Source organism: Hippoglossus stenolepis, chromosome 20 (assembly GCF_022539355.2).
Source record: "Hippoglossus stenolepis isolate QCI-W04-F060 chromosome 20, HSTE1.2, whole genome shotgun sequence".
Classification (NCBI taxonomy): Eukaryota; Metazoa; Chordata; class Actinopteri; order Pleuronectiformes; family Pleuronectidae; genus Hippoglossus; species Hippoglossus stenolepis.
Genome location: NC_061502.1, coordinates 11732801 through 11754190, shown reverse-complemented (window position 1 = coordinate 11754190; position 21390 = coordinate 11732801). Strand labels below are relative to the sequence as shown.

At 42.7% G+C, this 21390-nt stretch overlaps 2 protein-coding genes and 1 pseudogene across 2 annotated transcripts; 1 reads left to right on the top strand and 2 right to left on the bottom strand.

The window, feature by feature from the left end:
* Window positions 1-1061: 1061 nt before the first annotated feature.
* On the top strand, window positions 1062-2013 carry LOC118099845 (annotated as a pseudogene).
* An 8274-nt stretch (window positions 2014-10287) lies between these two features.
* Window positions 10288-12851, bottom strand: eif2b2 (eukaryotic translation initiation factor 2B, subunit 2 beta). The gene is made up of 8 exons (XM_035144013.1): window positions 12567-12851; window positions 12182-12302; window positions 11597-11748; window positions 11159-11322; window positions 10948-11043; window positions 10732-10869; window positions 10580-10646; window positions 10288-10479 (listed from the first exon to the last, which is right to left on the bottom strand). The coding sequence occupies exons 1-8, from the start codon at window positions 12736-12738 to the stop codon at window positions 10322-10324; spliced, it is 1068 nt and encodes a 355-aa protein (XP_034999904.1). The 5' UTR covers window positions 12739-12851; the 3' UTR covers window positions 10288-10321.
* A 1066-nt stretch (window positions 12852-13917) lies between these two features.
* tmed10 (transmembrane p24 trafficking protein 10) lies at window positions 13918-19464 on the bottom strand. Its single transcript, XM_035144014.2, has 5 exons — window positions 19217-19464; window positions 18122-18242; window positions 17510-17583; window positions 15520-15646; window positions 13918-15319 (listed from the first exon to the last, which is right to left on the bottom strand). Exons 1-5 carry the CDS (start codon window positions 19394-19396, stop codon window positions 15198-15200), a joined length of 624 nt encoding a protein of 207 aa, XP_034999905.1. The 5' UTR covers window positions 19397-19464; the 3' UTR covers window positions 13918-15197.
* Window positions 19465-21390: the final 1926 nt, after the last annotated feature.

Sequence of the window (21390 nt, the reverse complement as noted above, 5' to 3'; positions counted from 1 at the left end):
CCTCATCCATCCATCCATCCATCCATCCATCCATCTATCTATCTATCTATCTATCTATCCATCCATCCATCCATCCATCCATCTATCTATCTATCTATACTTATCTTTGGTGCAAACTTTGTATTTTTGGCTGGATCCAGAATATTTTAATGTTGGTTTTGTGGCGCAGTAAATTTTCATTATTTGTGTGTGGATTTCAAATTTACGGAAAATACAAAGAAACACTTAGCTGAATAAACAAAGTATGAATAAAATACAGTGACAGACTTTTTTCTTTTCTTTTTTGAATTTAAATATCTGTGTGAGTGTTTCCTTTGGCGACATCAATAAGAAAAACACAATGGATACGATAAGTTAATGAGCATATAATTGTGCGAAGTAAAAGTCCAGTCTGCCGACAAATAACAAGAGAAATATAGCTGAACGCATAGGAACACATTCACGACAGGTGCCAATCAAAGAGCCACAATCCCAAACCTACCGATCTTTGAGCCTTAATTTGTAATCAGTAGACATTATTTTCAGATTAACCTCCAGATCACTGATGAGGAGTGAATTTAGCTAACGACACCATAATGACTCGTGGAAAAAAATTGTGACTTCATGAGAGAAATTCATGAGTTTTATAATTGGCAGTCAATGTTCCAGAGATTTTCTGGAGCCAGCCCCTGCCGGATCTCTGCGGAATTACAATTTTTAGCACTTCTGCATTGGCTTCATTTTTCAGAGCCGGAAGCTATGTCCATTGGTACAAATGAAAAGTCATGGCATCATCTACATGGTGTGAATTAAAAAAATAAGATTCAGGCTTTAAACAAATGCAGGATGTGAAACTGTCCCATCAAATATGAGACCAATTGATTTTCATCACACCTGGCTCGGGTGATGACGTCAGTCCCCTTCAAAGCTCTGTGAGTGTGTGATTTCCTCGTCGGGTGCGGTGGCGCGCGCCTGTAATCCAAGCTACCGGGAGTCTGAGGCTGGAGGATCGTTTGAGCTCAGGAGCTCTGAGCTGCAGCGGACTATGTCGAGCGGGTGTCCGCACTAAGTTCGGTATCGATATGGTTCTCCCGGGGGAGCCCGGGACCTCCAGGTCGCCTAAGGAGGGGTGCATCGGCCCAGGCCGGACACGGAGCAGGTCAAAGCCCCCGTGCCGCTCAGTAGTGGGATCGCGCCTGTGAATAGACGCTGTAGTGCAGCTTGAGTAATACAGCGAGACTCAGTCTTTTTACACTCAGCAACACACAACACACACACTGACATCACATGTTTACATCACACAACAGCGTCATCTCTGCTGCTTCATCTTCTTGTTCCAACTAAACCTGCACTAACCTGCAGTTCTGCTGCTGCTACAGCGCCTCCACCTGGAGGACACCACCTACTACAACAACCTCTCTCTACACTGGATCCAAACACAGCACACAGACGTCTGTTATTATCTGAGGGGAAAAGTAACAGTAAAGTATTCAGAACAGTCTTATTCTGATCACCCAGACAGATTCACTGATTGGGGTCAGGTCCTGAGTAGAGAGAGTCTGACTGGACGTTGTTACTGGGAGGTGGAGGCGAGAGGAAGAGTTAATGTAGCAGTTGCATACAAGAATATCAGTAGAGCATCAGACTCAGATGAATGTCTATTTGGATACAATGATAAATCTTGGTCATTAGATTGTAATGGAAAAAGTTATCTGTTTAATTACAGCAGGGTCGGGACTCTAGTGTCAGGTTCTCAGTCTTTCAGAGTAGGAGTGTACCTGGATCACAGTGCAGGTGTTCTGTCCTTCTACAGCGTCTCTGACACCATGACTCTCCTCCACAGAGTCCAGACCACATTCACTCAGCCACTCTATGCTGGAATTAGGGTTTATTATTTGGCACACACAGCTAAGTTGTGTAAACCCAAATAGACTCGAGTCATTAAAAGCAGTGATTTAGATTGTGTGTTTAAATCTTTAACTTCTTTTGTCTCCATGTTTGTTGATCAAAGTTCGTCGTGGTGACGTTTCTGCTCTGCACAGAGATCAGCTGTCAATCAAACAGACCTTCCTTTATCACACATATTTAGTTCTCACTTTGTAAAGACAGCAATCTATAATTACTTTACTGATGAAATGATCAATGAACTCAGAGCATCAACAGATCAACTACACTTTGGTTGGATTTACAGACCATCAGTGTTATGGGATGTTTGGTCACAAATGTGGAACCTGGTTTGTTTTTATTACATAATAATACTTTCGTAAAATGTGAATCCACTCGTCCTCATTGTATTTACATATTTAGTGAACGGGCATATTTATTAACCTGCAGTTCTGCTGCTGCTACAGCGCCTCCACCTGGAGGACACCACCTACTACGACAACATCTCTACACTTCTACTCATGTCAAACTACAACGACACAGATTAAACAGCTTCCTCGTTAAGAACACTTTTCCATTCACCTCTATCAGTGTCTCAGATATTTAATGCAGCAACAGTTCAAATAAATTAAACACAACACACCCACACACAGAGGACTCCACTTATTATAGTAGAGATCATTATGATTTATTGATCAACAAGTATTTGCAGGATTGTAAAGTTGTATCAGAGATAAATCATTCTTCACCGTGATGATGATGTAAACAGTTGAACTAATGTGTCTGATCTGCAGTCTGCTACTTCTCTTTTACGATGAATCTAATATTTTCAGAGTTTGATTTCCCCAGATAATGATTATTAATTTAAGCTTGTTCTACAATGTCCAGTGTTTGACTCTGTTTCCTCTGAATAGTTAACAGTATGTGAGTGTGTATAGGTGAAGTAACAAAGGTATTAAAATCACCTGGATCAAATGATAAAAATCTCAGGGACTTTTCTTTTTTGTACAAGTTGTACAAGTACTTTTTTCCTACTCACTTTCTGATTTAAAGGAACTTAAAAACATAAAAGTCCAGGATAAAACATCACAATCCTGCGAACACCTGTCGATCAATGAACCATAAAAACATCTACTGTAGCAGCAGAACTACGGGTTAGTGCAGGTTTAGTTGGAACAAGAAGATGAAGCAGCAGAGATGAAGCTGTTGTGTGATGTAAACATGTGATGTCAGTGTGTGTGTTGTGTGTTGCTGAGTGTAAAAAGACTGAGTCTCGCTGTATTACTCAAGCTGCACTACAGCGTCTATTCACAGGCGCGATCCCACTACTGAGCGGCACGGGGGCTTTGACCTGCTCCGTGTCCGGCCTGGGCCGATGCACCCCTCCTTAGGCGACCTGGAGGTCCCGGGCTCCCCCGGGAGAACCATATCGATACCGAACTTAGTGCGGACACCCGCTCGACATAGTCCGCTGCAGCTCAGAGCTCCTGAGCTCAAACGATCCTCCAGCCTCAGACTCCCGGTAGCTTGGATTACAGGCGCGAGCCACCGCACCCGACGAGGAGATCACACACTCACAGAGCTTTGAAGGGGACTGACGTCACGTCATCACACTGCAGCGGCCTCTAGTGGCGGGAACAAAAACTGCAGCTGCAGTGAAGAAGATGATCGATCACTGATAAAGACACATTTTTCTAACATGATCCTGGTGATTTTAAACATTTTAATTTGTAAACTCCCCTTTAATTTTTAACAGAAACAGACGAATCAGAGTCAAACAATCACATGACATGTAACTCTGGACATTTTGAAACAAGCTTAAATGAATTAACTACTTTCCTGAAAATCAAACTCTAAAGTATAGTTTATAATTGTAGTGTTGTGGGAGCAGACTGCAGATCAGTCACATCAGTTCAACTGTTTTCACATCACACAGTCAGGAATGATTTAACTCTGGTACAACATCTAAATCCTGCAAATACTTGTTGATCGATAAATGATAAAAACATCTACTATAATTAGTGGAGGCCTCAGTGTGTGTGTGTGTTCTTTTATTTGAACAGCTGCTGCTTTAAATATCTTTAAAGGTATGTTTCACCCAAAAATGCAAATTCACTTACTATCTACTTACCACTATACCGATGGAGGGGTGGGGGAAGTGTTTGAGTCCACAAAACACTTTTGGAGTTTCAGGGGTAAACAGTGTTGCAGCCAAATCCAAAACAATTGAAGTAACTGGTGACCACTTCTTCAAACGTAAAAAAACAACAGAAAAAGACACAAAATGCCTCCATACTGCTCCTGTGGTGTCATCCAAGTGTCCGTAAGCCATGACAGGCAAACTCGACTCAAAATGGTTTCATTTACCCCAAGTTTTAGCCCTAATTGTCCGCATTGATCCACATGCGAACACGGCTCAGAGGACGATATCAGAGGACATTTAGACTAAAAACATGTTTCAAGTTGAATTTGAATGTCAGGGCTGACGGACCCTTTAACACTGATACAGGTGAATGGGAAAGTGTGTTCACGAGTAACTGAACAGAAATCTGTTCAATGTATGTAGTTTTAGTTTGTCTCCCCATGCAGTATAAGTATAAGTATAAAGAGTAGTTGCTGTAGTAGGTGGTGTCCTCCAGGTGGAGGCGCTGTAGCACCATCAGAACTGCAGGTTAGTGCAGGTTTAGTTGGAACAAGAAGATGAAGCAGCAGAGATGAAGCTGTTGTGTGATGTAAACATGTGATGTTAGTGTGTGTGTTGTGTGCTGCTGAGTGTAAAAAGACTGAGTCTCGCTGTATTACTCAAGCTGCACTACAGCGTCTATTCACAGGCGCGATCCCACTACTGAGCGGCACGGGGGCTTTGACCTGCTCCGTGTCCGGCCTGGGCCGATGCACCCCTCCTTAGGCGACCTGGAGGTCCCGGGCTCCCCCGGGAGAACCATATCGATACCGAACTTAGTGCGGACACCCGCTCGACATAGTCCGCTGCAGCTCAGAGCTCCTGAGCTCAAACGATCCTCCAGCCTCAGACTCCCGGTAGCTTGGATTACAGGGGCGCGCCACCGGACCCGACGAGGAGATCACACACTCACAGAGCTTTGAATGGCACCGACGTCACGTCATCACACTGCAGCGGCCTCTAGTGGCGGAACATAATACTGCAGCTGCAGTGAAGAAGATGATCGATCACTGATAAAGAGACATTTTTCTAACATGATCCTGGTGATTTTAAGAATTTTAATTTGTAAACTCCCCTTTAATTTTTAACAGAAACTAACGAATCCGAGTCAAACAATCACGTGACATGTAACTCTGGACATTTTGAAACAAGCTTAAATGAATAAACTACTTTCATGAAAATCAAACTCTAAAGTATAGTTTATAATTGTAGTGTTGTGGGAGCAGACTGCAGATCAGTCACATCAGTTCAACTGTTTTCACATCACATAGTCAGGAATGATTTAACTCTGGTAAAACATCACAATTCTGCAAATACTTGTTTATCAATAAATCATAAAAACATCTACTATAATTAGTGGAAGCCCCATTGTGTTTGTTTGTTTTGTGTTCTTTTATTTGAACAGCTGCTGCATTAAATATCTTTAAAGGCATAGTTCGCCCAAAAATTTTAATTCTCTCATTATCTACTCACCACTATAACGATGGAGGGGTGGGGGAAGTGTTTGAGTCCACAACACACTTTTGGAGTTTCAGGGGTAAACAGTGTTGCAGCCAAATCCAATAAAATTGAAGTAACTGGTGACCACTTCTTCAAACGTAAAAAAACCTCAGAAAATATCATAACATAACTCCATACTGCTCCTGGGTGTCTTTCAAGTGTCCGTAAGTCCCTGACATGCAAATTCGACTCGAAAAGGAGTCATTTAAACCAAGTTGTAAGCCTAGATGTCCGCAGTAGCAGCAGCAGAACTGCAGGTTAGTGCAGGTTTAGTTGGAACAAGAAGATGAAGCAGCAGAGATGAAGCTGTTGTGTGATGTAAACATGTGATGTTAGTGTGTAAAAAGACTGAGTCTCGCTGTATTACTCAAGCTGCACTACAGCGTCTATTCACAGGCGCGATCCCACTACTGAGCGGCACGGGGGCTTTGACCTGCTCCGTGTCCGGCCTGGGCCGATGCACCCCTCCTTAGGCGACCTGGAGGTCCCGGGCTCCCCCGGGAGAACCATATCGATACCGAACTTAGTGCGGACACCCGCTCGACATAGTCCGCTGCAGCTCAGAGCTCCTGAGCTCAAACGATCCTCCAGCCTCAGACTCCCGGTAGCTTGGATTACAGGGGCGCGCCACCGCACCCGACGAGGAGATCACACACTCACAGAGCTTTGAAGGGGACTGACGTCACGTCATCACACTGCAGCGGCCTCTAGTGGCGGGAACAAAGACTGCAGCTGCAGTGAAGAAGATGATCGATCACTGATAAAGACACATTTTTCTAACATGATCCTGGTGATTTTAAACATTTTAATTTGTAAACTCCCCTTTAATTTTTAACAGAAACAAACGAATCCGAGTCAAACAATCACATGACATGTAACTCTGGACACTTTGAAACAAGCTTAAATGAATTAACTACTTTCATGAAAATCAAACTCTAAAGTATAGTTTATAATTGTAGTGTTGTGGGAGCAGACAGCAGATCAGTCACATCAGTTCAACTGTTTTCACATCACACAGTCAGGAATGATTTAACTCTGGTACAACATCTAAATCCTGCAAATACTTGTTGATCGATAAATGATAAAAACATCTACTATAATTGGTTGAGGCCTCAGTGTGTGCATGTGTGTGTGTCAGCGTTTGTGTCTGTTGCGTTTTCTTTTATTTGAACAGCTGCTGCATTAAATATCTTTAAAGGGATAGTTCGCCCAAAAATGAAAATCATCTAATTATCTACTCACCACTATACCGATGGAGGGGTGGGTGAAGTGTTTGAGTTCACAAAACACTTTTGGAGTCTCAGGGGTAAACAGCGTTGCAGCCAAATCCAATAAAATTGAAGTAACTGGTGACCACTTCTTCAAACGTAAAAAAAACAACAGAAAAAGACACAAAATGCCTCCATACTGCTCCTGTGGTGTCATCCAAGTGTCCGGAAGCCATGACAGGCAAACTCGACTCGAAATGGCTTCATTTACACCAAGTTGTAAGCCTAAATGTCTGCATTGATCCATGTGCGAACACGGCTCCAGAGGACGATATCAGAGGACATTTAGACTAAAAACATGATGTAAATGTCACCGTTTCAAGTTGAATTTGAATGTCAGGGCTGACAGACCCTTTAACACTGATACAGGTGAATGGAAAAGTGTGTTCATGAGTAACTGAACAGAAATCTGTTCAATGTATGTAGTTTTAGTTTGTCTCCCCATGCAGTATAAGTATAAAGAGTAGTTGCTCTAGTAGTTGGTGTCCTCCAGGTGGAGGCGCTGTAGCACCATCAGAACTGCAGGTTAGTGCAGGTTTAGTTGGAACAAGAAGATGAAGCAGCAGAGATGAAGCTGTTGTGTGATGTAAACATGTAATGTTAGTGTGTGTGTGTTGTGTGTTGCTGAGTGTAAAAAGACTGAGTCTCGCTGTATTGCTGAGGCTGCACTACAGCGTCTATTCACAGGCGCGATCCCACTACTGAGCGGCACGGGGGCTTTGACCTGCTCCGTGTCCGGCCTGGGCCGATGCACCCCTCCTTAGACGACCTGGAGGTCCCGGGCTCCCCCGGGAGAACCATATCGATACCGAACTTAGTGCGGACACCCGCTCGACATAGTCCGCTGCAGCTCAGAGCTCCTGAGCTCAAACGATCCTCCAGCCTCAGACTCCCGGTAGCTTGGATTACAGGCGCGAGCCACCGCACCCGACGAGGAGATCACACACTCACAGAGCTTTGAAGGGGACTGACGTCACGTCATCACACTGCAGCGGCCTCTAGTGGCGGAACATAATACTGCTGCTAAAGTGAAGAAGATGATCGATCACTGATAAAGAGACATTTTTCTAACATGATCCTGGTGATTTTAAACATTTTAATTTGTAAACTCCCGTTTAATTTTTAACAGAAACAGACGAATCAGAGTCAAACAATCACATGACATGTAACTCTGGACATTTTGAAACAAGCTTAAATGAAAAGACTACTTTCCTGAAAATCAAACTCTAAAGTATAGTTTATAATTGTAGTGTTGTGGGAGCAGACTGCAGATCAGTCACATCAGTTCAACTGTTTTCACATCACACAGTCAGGAATGATTTAACTCTGGTAAAACATCACAATGCTGCAAATACTTGTTTATCAATAAATCATAAAAACATCTGCTATAATTAGTGGAAGCCCCAGTGTGTTTGTTTGTTTTGTGTTCTTTTATTTGAACAGCTGCTGCATTAAATATCTTTAAAGGCATAGTTCGCCCAAAATTTTTAATTCTCTCATTATCTACTCACCACTATACCGATGGAGGGGTGGGGGAAGTGTTTGAGTTCACAAAACACTTTTGGAGTTTCAGGGGTAAACAGTGTTGCAGCCAAATCCAATAAAATTGAAGTAACTGGTGACCACTTCTTCAAACGTAAAAAAACCTCAGAAAATATCATAACATAACTCCATACTGCTCCTGGGTGTCTTTCAAGTGTCTGTAAGTCCCTGACATGCAAATTCGACTCGAAAAGGAGTCATTTAAACCAAGTTGTAAGCCTAGATGTCCGCAGTAGCAGCAGCAGAACTACAGGTTAGTGCAGGTTTAGTTGGAACAAGAAGATGAAGCAGCTGTGTGATGTAAACATGTAATGTTAGTGTGTGTGTTGTGTGTTGGTGAGTATAAAAAGACTGAGTCTCGCTGTATTACTCAAGCTGCACTACAGCGTCTATTCACAGGCGCGATCCCACTACTGAGCGGCACGGGGGCTTTGACCTGCTCCGTGTCCGGCCTGGGCCGATGCACCCCTCCTTAGGCGACCTGGAGGTCCCGGGCTCCCCCGGGAGAACCATATCGATACCGAACTTAGTGCGGACACCCGCTCGACATAGTCCGCTGCAGCTCAGAGCTCCTGAGCTCAAACGATCCTCCAGCCTCAGACTCCCGGTAGCTTGGATTACAGGCGCGCGCCACCGCACCCGACGAGGAGATCACACACTCACAGAGTTTTGAAGGGGACTGACGTCACATCATTACGGAGCACTGCAGTGGCGTCTGGTGGCGGGAAATAAACCTGCAGCTACTTAACACTTTTCTCCATCTCCTGCTGATGACGCTCTGGTAAAATTACAGTAAGATTTTGAGTACAGAACAAAACTAAACTCCTGTGGAATATGTATAAATCGTTGAATTATTAAAATTGTAGAATCTTAAAATAAGTGCATTATCTTTAAAGTTGAAGTGTAGGGTATTTGATTGTTTATCTCAAAACATACCGGTTGGGTGGACTCCATCACACACAAGTGATTGCATGTGAGGTTTGAAAATAACCCGTGAACATCGCAGCATTCCCAGTTTGGGCTTGGCTTGGCTGTGATGCAACATTGCTCCAGGTGGTCATAAAGTGCTTGGAAAAGTAAGTAACCATATTGTGACATTTCAGAAACATAAGATAAACCTTTACTGATCCTCATGGGGTAAGTTTTGGGTATTAAAGATAAAGGAGAGGATACAAGAGCATCAGTAGGATACTGAACAGAAGGCAAAACACATCTGCAACAGTGGTTAGGAGGTATAGGAAATGCTACCATCCTTAGTGGCCATCCTTAAAAAAATTACACCAAGCACAACACATTTTGTGTAACCTTGGATTGAAAAACCTCTAATTTGGCACAAAGATTATCTGTGGAAATTGTGTGGTGTTTCAAAAAGAGTAAAAGACTTTACTCACAAAACTGCAAGATTAGTCATTGTTGGCGAAGTTGAAAAGAAATATGATTAAGCATAAGGAGGCTTGAGTCCTCCTGCATCTGCCGCACGTTTGATTCCAACCCGACACTTTGCTGGGTCCTGTCAATAAACCCGAAATGCCTGGGAAAAAAATCTGATGACTATAAATTGGTCTGATTAAACTAATATAAATTTGATTGGTTCATTTGGACTAGACCAGGCCAGGACTATGAAAGTAAACTCAATGTTACCCAACAGTGAACCATGGATGTGGGAGAGTTTTGACATGAAACAGCAGAAGGTGTAGGAGAGATGAAATCTATAAATAGCACTATGAGTTATTGTTTGTATACTTGTATTAATTGAGCAACTGATAATCATGTATCCAAGTGCTGACCCAGGCCAGTCAAGGCTGTCTGATGTTGAAAGACCCAAAAACCAGATGAACCTGGGAAACATCACCGATGATATTTACAGTGTTCACAAGATGATGTATGTAGATTTGTATATACACAAATACTGAATGACTCCCAGTCTCAAGATGCTTTACTTAATTCATTTATTTAATGACACTGGTTAAAGTTCATGGTCCTCCGGATGGTAAAGTTCGCTCATCAGTCGGTAGATATAAGACGGTGCGTGTCCTCCGATGTTGGAGATGAACAGTGTGATGAGCTCAGGTGGTACGTAGTCAAACACGGGACAGTGCACGTTCACCTTTGAGAGAATGTCACCTTAAAACACAAAAAAGAAAAGTTAGGCTCTGATCCTGCAAAAGAGGAAATGTTGTTACAAAATGTGAACATCTGAAAGGCAGATAGGAACGTGCGTTACCTTCAGTGAAAGGAAGCACCTCGTGTGGAGAGACAAACTTGTGGAAGGTGTCCTCTTCATTCGGGAACTGAGAACAAATAAAATAGCTTCAGTGATCATTTATTCTCAGTGGAAATTATGAAGAAACCGACTGAACCGACTTGTCTTCGTACCTGAGGCGAGAGCTTGAACATGGGAGCACAAACGATCAGAGGCGTCGAATGGTGCTTGGCTGCCAGGGCCAGCGTGTGCGTCCCGTTGACGGCCCGGAGCCCCCCGTTAGCCAGGACCGTCTGCGTGCCGATGATGACCTGAAAAGATCGTCAGCACACAGGTTAACCCAGATGTTGCGACTTGACCATTTGAAAGACTCCGGCGGTGTTCAATACCTTGTTAACACGAGACATGATGGCGAATATGGCAGCATCTGCGATCACAGTCGTCTCGATGCCAGATGTGGAGAGACTGGTGGCCATTTTATGCCCCTGGTGGACAAATCAGATAAAAATGACATCTTTTAAAGTTAGAAACAAAGAACTTTCTTGTTTTTCCTACACAATCATTTATAAAGTAATTTAAAAACTCCCTCTCCTTAGCTACCTGGCAGAAGGGGGCACACTCTGCCACGATGACGTGAAACTTGCGTTTGCGTGCGGCGTCTTTGAGGAAGGCCTCCACGGTGCGCGAGCGGCCGATCGTCATGATGACCTCGTTGGAGTGGATGTGCTCCAGGGCCTGCATGGCAATGTTGTCTGTTGTTCCCTCTGGAAAATAAAAGTGGTAGAGAGTTAGTGTCTTAATGCATCTTTTATAATGTCGGAACAAAGTGTTGTTTTGCAGGTGGCTGATGTGAGAGCTCATAACACCTCAGCAGGAGATTAGGATAACTGCGCCTCCATAATTTGAATATTCACCACCGAGTACCAGCCATTCTCATCGTTCAACTAAATACATCATCATCTTCATCAAAAAGACATATAGCCTTTGCTTGTGCTTAACTCACGACTGTAACCAGCTTGTTGAGAAAAGAAAACACACCTAGCTCAGTCAGTAACTCATTTATAGCCTCGATGACGTTGGCTTTGAGGGTGGCAAAGTGCTGCCTGAAGTTCTCCTCGCTGAGTCCACCAGACGTCAGCAGCTTGTGGAGTGACTCCTGCTGGTCCGTCTCTTCACTGCTACCCCGAGATCTGACAGAAACATAAAATCGATTCAAGCCATTTATCTAAAAAGCTCCATTTATATTCTTTAGACATTAGTTACGTTGTGATCTTATGGCAACATCAAGAGAGGGAAGAGAACCTCTGTAAAACTCTAATTATTACTGAAGATCAACTGGTATCAGCTTGACATCGGCCAATACCAAAAGTCAAGGGAACAGGAATGGAACAATTGGATCTCAGCATTTTCTGCACATTTTATCTGGGGGTTCTGACTGTTGTCTTCAGTCAGATGATTTTCTTCAGTCTTGTCCCAGTTTTTCTGTCAACCTTCCTCCTCTGGGGCGATAAATCCATTTCCTAACATTTAATATCCATAACAGTATGAATGTGAGTATAACCAATAACCTGGATCTACAAGCTTCTCCAGCTCAGTGGGTGGTTTCACCAGCGGATCAATCACCTGGCATATTCCTCTCTGACGATCTTCAGCACTCGTCTGATCATGTTACCGACAGTGGTCTCTGATGGCTGCGCCGCGGTCATTCTCCTCCCCTCCTTACGGATGATTTCCATCAGATCACCTGCCAGATAACACATTGGAGATTGAGACAAATAAAACCCACAGTGGTCGACTTGTTTACCTACAGTTTGGAATGAAGGGTGGGGGTGGGGGTGGGGGGTTCTTCTTGTCTAAGAGCTTGTTGTGTTTACTGGTGGCTTCACACTTCAGACAGATGTGACAAGCCTCCACTACAGGCCCTAGTACCTAGACCCTAGTACCTAGACCTAGTTCCTAGTACCTAGACCTAGTTCCTAGTACCTAGACCTAGGTCCTAGCGACATACCTGCGCTGCTCCACCGAGCCTGAGCTGTGATTCTGCGGAGCAGGGCTGTCGTCTCTCGGGCTGTCTCCGCCGAGCCCCGCAGGGGTCCGGTCCCGCTGCCTCCGCGCTTCAGGTCGGACAGAAACGCTTCGATTCTCTCCGTCAGGTCCGTTTCTTTGTCTGGCCCCGGCATGGTTGATTTAGAGAAGCGGACTTTCTGTCAGGATGACACCTCAAACAGCCGGAGCTGTTTCCACCATGCCAATGTTACAAAGCGGAAGTGGTTCAGGACTGCATCCGGGTGATTCTGACTGGGCTGTCATGTGATTGGTGGAGCGTCTCCCGGAAATACTGCGTCAAACTTCTTCAGCTCGATGTAAATATTTGTACTTTTTTTTTAGATATTTGTCTCGTGTGATGTGTTTAACTTTGTACTTCTACTGGAGAGCGTGTTTTCAGTCCAACACAACATCCAATAATCATACGTAGTTCATTCGATATATTTATTGCTAAATTGCATATTCCCAAATGTAAATTTAATGGTAAAAATGGTCATCTATTTGTGCTTTAAAGTATTTATTTTTTTACTGTTTGTGTTAATCCCTGGCATGATTTCCTTAATTTAAATAAAGCCATATATATATATTCAAATAGATTTTTTACAATTTAATTGCATGAAGACTGGAAATCATCGTCTTTTCAACCCATTTAATATGTTCCCACTTAAAATCATTATTTTTCACAGGCAGTTTAATGTGTGAATATCAGTGTTGTTCACGTAATTAGGCTGTCACAATAACGACAAACTAAAATATATAGATATAAAAAAGAATATATTAAATGTCAGTTTGTGTAGTGTCACAATAACAGCTCACTCACCTTGGGATGCACTTCTTAGATTTTGAGATGTTAGCTCTTGTTGCGTTGTGGTGGGTTTGAGGTCACTTACAGTTAGATGAAAATGTCTCTCTCTCTCTCTCTTCAGGGCAAGTTGATCACAAATTATATGTGACCTTTTTAATAATGTAGAGTGTTAATTTATAGTTTGAACATAAAAAGTTTAATCTGTCACTATTGTGCCCAGTGGAACAACTCAAGCTTTGTGTCATGTAAGTATTTTTAAATCAGAAAATGTTGTAAATGATTCCAGTCCTTTAACACATTAGTGCCATGATGTGATGCCATTTTCTCCTGAAGTAATTTGAGTGTAGCATTGAGCTATGATGAAAACTGCAGAGGTAAATAAACCAAGTTCAAAACTGCCTTTCAGAGAACATTACAATCATGAGCATCACAAGGAAGTTGTGTTTTTTGTTACACTGCAAAAACTTCAAATAAAATAGAAAAATAAATTTGTTTAACTTCACCGTAATTAATGTAAAGTCATCCAATATTTTATTGAATAAAAGCCCAACATAAATTTACAAAATTTATCAGTTAACATAAAAATCATTTACTGCGCACAATGCGCATGTTCATCGTTAAAAATGTACCCATTTCTCAATTAATCTTTGTCAAACACAATCTGAATATTTGCAACAACCCTCATTCTCATGTAACCCAAGCCTCAAAGGTATTTTTAACAAACAGAAGCACGCTGGATGGATGTACTGTAATTTGGAAGTTATATTTTAAAAATCAATTTCACCAGTGTGTAAAGAAAAGAGGCGCATGACTGATTGGAAACTTTTGGAGAGATTACTTTCCCTTTTCCAGTCAAAGGCTCCATTCACTGTGGTCTGGCAAGAAAAAAAAAAACTTTTCACAAACATGGATTGCATCATGGAAATCAGGGGATGACATTATACTTCAAATTCCTTCCTGAAAACAAGGTTTTTGGTTTGTGGCTACTTTTGACTGGTGACAAATTCATGTTCAGATGTTCCAAAAAACAAAAGTAGAACGTGCAAGAGCTAATAGAAGTGACCTAATTTATAACTGAGAGAATATCACTCTGACAACGCACACCCCCCCCCAAAAAATATAGCTGTAAGCAACTAAGTAGCATTTACAATATGAAAACAAACTAATGACACTGTTAAATTTAGCTACCAAACATGTATGCAAATTAAGTGACATAACACAGAAGTTCAGTGGTTTGCCGAGTGAAGGTAACAACAAACCACTTTTTTTTTTTAGAACAGCCTTCACTTGATCGAAAGGGCACCAAGGATTTTGTCTGCTTGGTATGGCAAAGAATGTGTACATCAACAGAAGGGCAAAAGACATTCGCTCATGGCACATCCATTCAAACTGAGCTCAAAATCAAACGTCACTGTTCAACTGATTGAAGGAACAAGTTCTTATTCAGCAAGCCGCAACATTCAAAAAACAGTGCAGACAGAAACGTGAAGTATCATGGGGACGGACACATCTCACTAACAGCAGTGACAAGTGCCTCCCATGTCTCACAGTGCATTTCTCCCTACAGCGCTTTTCATGTTTAAAACCCCTAAATAAGCAGGTGAATCTTTTTTTTTTTCTGGAGGACAACCTTGGTACTCCCTCACAGATGTGAAAACTAGAATTCGAGCCCCTCAACCCCACTTGCTGTTGTTTGCTGAAGCTAGTCCAAGGAGGGTGGATGTTGGGATGTGTTGGCTGACCAGTAGCTTCCCCGGAGGTAAGGAGCTATAGTATAGAAGGGCCGCTCTACTCGATCAGCTTCTTTGCCTTGAAGAAGCGCCGCAAGTAGAACACCTGCCATGTGGCCAGCCCAATGAGACAGCACATGGAGAATATGCTAAAGTACAGCACACGTGTGTTGGTGGATTCTGGAAAGTGGTAAAAAACAAAAAGGGGTTTGTTATGGGTCAGTGACTGATTTATAAACTTCACTCCTGTTCGCTTGCGTGTATAAAACTGAAATCCGTGTAATTTCAATGAGAGTTAGCATTTAGCGTCTAAAGGATTTATTCCTTGGGGTGATTTATGTGTCGTTTCAGCAAAATGACAACTTGTGTTTCTTCCTTACCATTGGTGTCCCTCATCTCCTCCTCTCTCTTCTTCATGTAAGCGAAGTCATTGACGATGGACTCCGACAAGTCCTCAAGTCGCCTCAGCTCAACCTCAAGAGGCTTCAGCTTCTCCACCTTGGCAATCTGGAGGAGAGAAAGAGAGGAAACTAATGAAGCCTCGAGAAGCCCAATGCAGAAAGGGTAGAGCTATTCATTTATGAAGTGTTGTTATTGACTTTGTCCAGTAGATGTCACTCCAAGCTGTGTGAACACATCCTGTTTAAACCATCTGTGCCATTTACTTTTGTTCACTCTGGCTGGTGAGAATGAGGCCATTTGCAGACTGGAACAGCTGCAGCACCTGAGATGGTCAGCCTTCATCTTAAACAAACTGCCGTGGCTGGTTTGTGATGAGAACACAAAATGGAGCCGCCACTGAGTTATGTGTTTATAGCTACATATTCCACTCCTGGAAATTTACACTACACTGCCGCTGCTGTTGAAACTAAATTTAAACAACGAAACAATTTATTAGATGAGGTTTCCAGATTTATCTAATGTAGATGGAAACCACTGGCCCTCATGTTGCAGGGCAGGATTCTTCCTTCCTTTTACTATAAGCTGCAGGCTATTGTCATTGTATCTATGATGCAAGTCTAGTTGCGACACTACAACAATTCCTACACGTTCTCTTTTGGGACAACTTACTGTCAGCGACAAGAGTCATCCCTGTGATCTATGAGGATATATGAGGATGAGTGATTTACCTGTCTGTCCATGTGACCCATGTTTACAACTTTCAGTTTGTTTTTATTAAGTCTGAGTGAACTGTAAATTGATCAAACCTAAATAACAGTTCTTCTGTTTGGTGTGGAACAGATGCACCTTACAGCCTTTAATTGTGCAGCACATCATATGCAGACATTAGGATGTTGGAGGGTAAAATCTACCCGAGTGGGAACACGCAAGTGACTTTCAATTAGCAAAGAATAAAACACTAGATGCGACAGCTTGCATCTGCTAAGTTCACGTTCTAAAACCCTTAAATGGACACAAACTCTTTCCAATTTATCTACTGAACAAATCTGTTCAAGGAAACACACCCGTCTACGTAAGTCAATCCATGTGCAAATTCAGCTCCACCCTCCTGCCGTCAGACAGGCATGCCCACCCAAGCTCTCCCTGAACATCCACCTACACACACACACATACACACACTCAGCAGAACAGGACGTCACGCTCGGTGCAGCATGTGTGGGAGGAGGGGCGATTCTCAGCTCACAGGCTTCATCACTTCTATTCTCATTATAAGGTGTTGCCTGAGGAAGACAAGTGGTAACCCATTCTCAGAAGAATTACTAAGTAATGCAGGTGATGACGCATAAGAATGTGTCCCTGAGAAGGAAAATAAGAAGAACTTCCTCCCCTGATGCCCCTGTTTTATAAACTGGGACACCTTGATGTCATGGATGCGTTTTGACCATAGACACCAGGCAAGACCATTAATACAGCAAAAGACATCTGCACTGCTACCATCAGGGACAAGTGTTTAATGTGGCATTAACGTAAATAATGCACTGGAGCAGTAAATTCTTATTTGCACAGCTCAGCTTGATTTAGGCTGCGCAACAGTTACTGGAAAAGGGTTAGCATATTCTCTTGCATCTGTTGAATCTGTGCCCATGTTGTTACTAAGACAGTGTCTTAAATGAAGGCCTTTACCCTGACATGGGGTGTACTTCCACATTTAACCAAGTATGTCAATGTGGTCTTCTTCAGAGTCCAAAACCAGCTTCTCCAAAGGAGATCTCTAACCCAAATTTTAGATTGTATTTTTAGGATTTAGGTTTTCTCCAACACGCCAACCAGGCTTATGACTGCTGACTGCCACTGGACACAAGTAGTAAAACTTCTACTGCAAGACCAGAGTCCTACATCAACTCACCTAGTCAGGTTACAGACAAAAAGCTACAGTTACCGTTGTTCAAGAAAGATGGTTAAACTTACCTCCTCATAGTTCTTGGCCTCCACACCATGCTTCATGTCCAGATTGACAAGCTGGTCAGGCACTCTTCCAGTTCCTGAGTAAAAAGAGCAAAGCTTTTAAAATCATATACGGTCACTCGCTGTGCCATGTTAACCTGATCTATGTGCACATTCACATACCAGAATAAAAACTTGTTATTCCAATCATGGTTTTTCTGAATGATAATCACTAGATTACCAGCATTTTCCTCTATATTGTTACCTAACAAGAATCCAGTCTTTTTACAATTCCTTGTAACTAATCTGCATACGTAGACCTACACATTAAATGATACATTTACACAATTTACACCTGTAAACATGTGTATTCATATAACATAACCGAAATATCACCAAATGGTACCATATCATTGCACGTTATTTTTAAATAAAGGGGAGGAAAATGTTCAAACTTTGCTCTTAATCACCGATAAAGAGAAACACATTTTAAGTGTATGATAACAAGAACTGGTTTGCTATTCATGTGTCGTTCACAGAAAGAAAAGTTTATGAAACTGCCTCTTGGAATGGAGTGGTTTCGGTGAGTAAGTATAATTTTGTGCCTGCGAGCTGCCTGATGGCGAACACACTTACCCAGGGGGGATTTGCTCTCGAAGCAAACCTCAAACATGTCGTAGTCCTCTGTGGTGAATGCGAACTTTCCTTTTGTTGCATCTTCCTTGGAGTAAAGAGTGTGACTGGAGGAATCTGTGATCTGCAAAGAAAGTGATAGAATTCAAGCATTAACTCGAGTGACAGATGAACAGAAACCTGATCAACAACAATGTGTAAATCTGACTTTTTGTAAAGAAAACAAGGCCTAAGAAAAAAAAGTTGATCAGTCTCTGGTTCCAGGATCAAATGTGAGGACTTGCTACTCGTGTCAGTTTGAAATGATGGTAGAAGGAAGTGAAGCTTATTAAGGATTTTACTTTTAATATCTGACATTTTTAAGATTCAACCATGAACTGCAAAAGTAAACTATGACTCTCAGCAGCGATTAACTGCAAGATGCTAATAATTACCTTTATAATAACAGTGCTGTGCATTTGACAGCTGCTACAACAAATAGACTATTTCACAAAACATTTGAATGATCTCATCCATCGGGTTGCGGTGGGTTAGTGTGAATGAGGACAGACTTCCTGTGTGATGTATGTTAGGACCACGCTTATTGAAACAACATGACACATTGTTGTCGTTGACATGTTAGCCGCTACTGTGCTAACGCCGCTAGCTTGTGTCTTCCAGCTGAATGGACGGTTAAGACTGACGTGTAACAGCAGCGGAGCCGAACACATGACGCCGCCAACCTCATTTTAATCAAACACAACACACAACTGCGACACAGCCAAACACAATCGCTGATAAAACACGATCGTTAACTTGTGTCAAGAGAAGTTTGCCTGTATGTCAAACGGGAAATTACGCCAAGGCACCCGGGAGTGCTGATGTTAGCATTGACGTTAGCATGCTAGTTAGCGGCTAAAACCCAGGAAGACGAGTTTTTCCGGGCCTAGCTTAGCCACCACATGCTAACAACAACTGTCACAAATTTCAACCTCACTCAAAGGGCTGAGACCATTTAGTGGATTCCACCGCTGGCCCAGACACACAGAGGCTCCACAGACGGAAGCCGCCTCGGCCTCTGCTGTTAGCCGCAGCTTTAGCCGCAGGTTGTGTGCTCACCTTCAGATTAGTTTTGGTGTTCGGCTGTTCGGATATTTCATACTCCCCCGTCACCAGCACGTCTTTGTGGATCTCCTCCCGTAAACACTTCCTCGAGTTGACCGGTAGAAAGAACGAGATGGAGTTTACGGAGTCAATAAGCACCGGTAGCAGCAGCAGCAGCGCAGCGAGTCGAGCCATGGCTACTACCGACAACCGAGCGACCAACCAGCCCGTGCCAGCAGCTTAATGCCGAGCTCCAGCTCACACTACCGGTCCCAGCGAGAGCTCCAGCGCCGCCGCCGGTCTGGAGGACGAGCTGCGGCCCAACCAGGTTATGCTGAGGCCACGCTGTGGTTAACACCTGTTCGTGGGGTCAGTGCGCGTGTGGCGTGTTTGACACTTTAGTTAAGCTTTGACCCGCAAAGTTACACACAGTCACATGTTCTGAGCTTTTTGTGAGGTACAGGTACCTGCTGCAAAAAATGATGATGACTGTGATATCAGAGAACAAGACAGCCAATGATGAAGGGTTTATAGACCTCCTTTCGTGTCTTTATTGTTTTATATCACCTTTTATTTTATTTATTGGCAGTTTTTAAAGGTGCAATATACATAATTTTTTTAATTATTGTTGTTATAAATAAATATAAACCTGGAAAACACACACACACACATGGACAACAAGCACTCCCTGTGTAAAACCATGAAGCAATCTACTTTCGAATTAATATTTATAGGGTGCAATGCTGATAGTGAGGTGAAATAATGTGAAGTAGAAGGGAGCGGCTGGCAGGATTTTTTTTCTTTGAATCACAAACTAACTGACAAACACACGTTTGTTCAAATGGTATAAATTCTGACGAAGCTGCCAAATGTACCCAAATACCCAATTAATGTTATAAATGTCACTTCATATGTACACACAGTGCAAACGGTCAATTAAAGCAGTGGAACAACACATCACAAAGTAGTGGTGGGTTTACCAATTCAAGTTTAGATACATGAGAAGGGTTTGAAGCTTTGTCCTAATTTTAGAAAGGTTTTATAACAGACAGGAACCAAAGATGATTACACTATATAACTTAGGTACAAATGCAACACTCCTTTCAGGAGATCAAAGCTTCTGGTTTGATAATATTCAAGGTCCCTAAAATAGACAACAGCACATAAGCGACCTAGGGCCATCTAGTGGGTCAAACTGGTTCTGTTCTATAGTCTAGGCTCAGCATGTGTGTGGCACAGTGTGGGAAGAATTGCGTTAACTTGGAACTTTATCCATCCGTTATCTGTACCTCTTATTGTTTGAGGGTCACACACCCGAGCCAATTCCAGCAGACCTTGGGAAGGACAGATCGCCAGACCATGACAGGGCCGACACACAGAGACAACAGTTCCTCTACACTCACAGTCTCCAGTTCACCCAACCTGCATGTCCTCGGAGGAAGACTGAGTCCCAGAACAGAACCATACAGGAACACAGAGAACATGTAAGCTCCCGACCACAAGGCCCTGACCCGGCAGGTTCAAACCCAGAACCTTCTTCCTGTAAGGCGGCAGCGCTAATGCACACCACCATGGAGGTTCAATGTCATGAAAACCACTTTAGATCATAGACTTCCACCTATTTAACAAAACTTAATATATACAGTGAGTTATGATAGTAAAATAGTAAAATGAAGGATTAACTGTCAAGCAGCTCTTTTGCAGGATCTTGACTCTAGTAAGGGAGCCAGGTTCTTTATGGACTGTATGTGATTACTGCTCTTGTTAGATGAGAAATCAATTGTTTGCTCTGTTTTTCTTCTCATTGCTTATTGATATTTATAGATTTTCATCTGTCTTTAATATTACCGTAATTGCATAGTAATCCATCCAGTATGTGTGCCTGGTAAATCTGGATTATGAAACAGACATATCATACTCGGTGTTGGCTAGGATCGTTTTTGAAAATCCCAAAAGCTATTATTTTTCCGTCAGCAGCTCGAGGATTACCCAATTACACATGATAGAGCCGTCCGGTTTCCAGGGAAACATCCTTGTTCCTGATCCTATGAGACGAGACGAGAACATGCCGCTGACTGGGGAGTCTGGCGCTAAGTGAACAGTAATTATTGGATGGAGAAATCCCTCAAGTATTGTTGCCTAGTGCGTCAAATAACCTCTAAGAATAGTGTGTCGCACACTCCTCCACG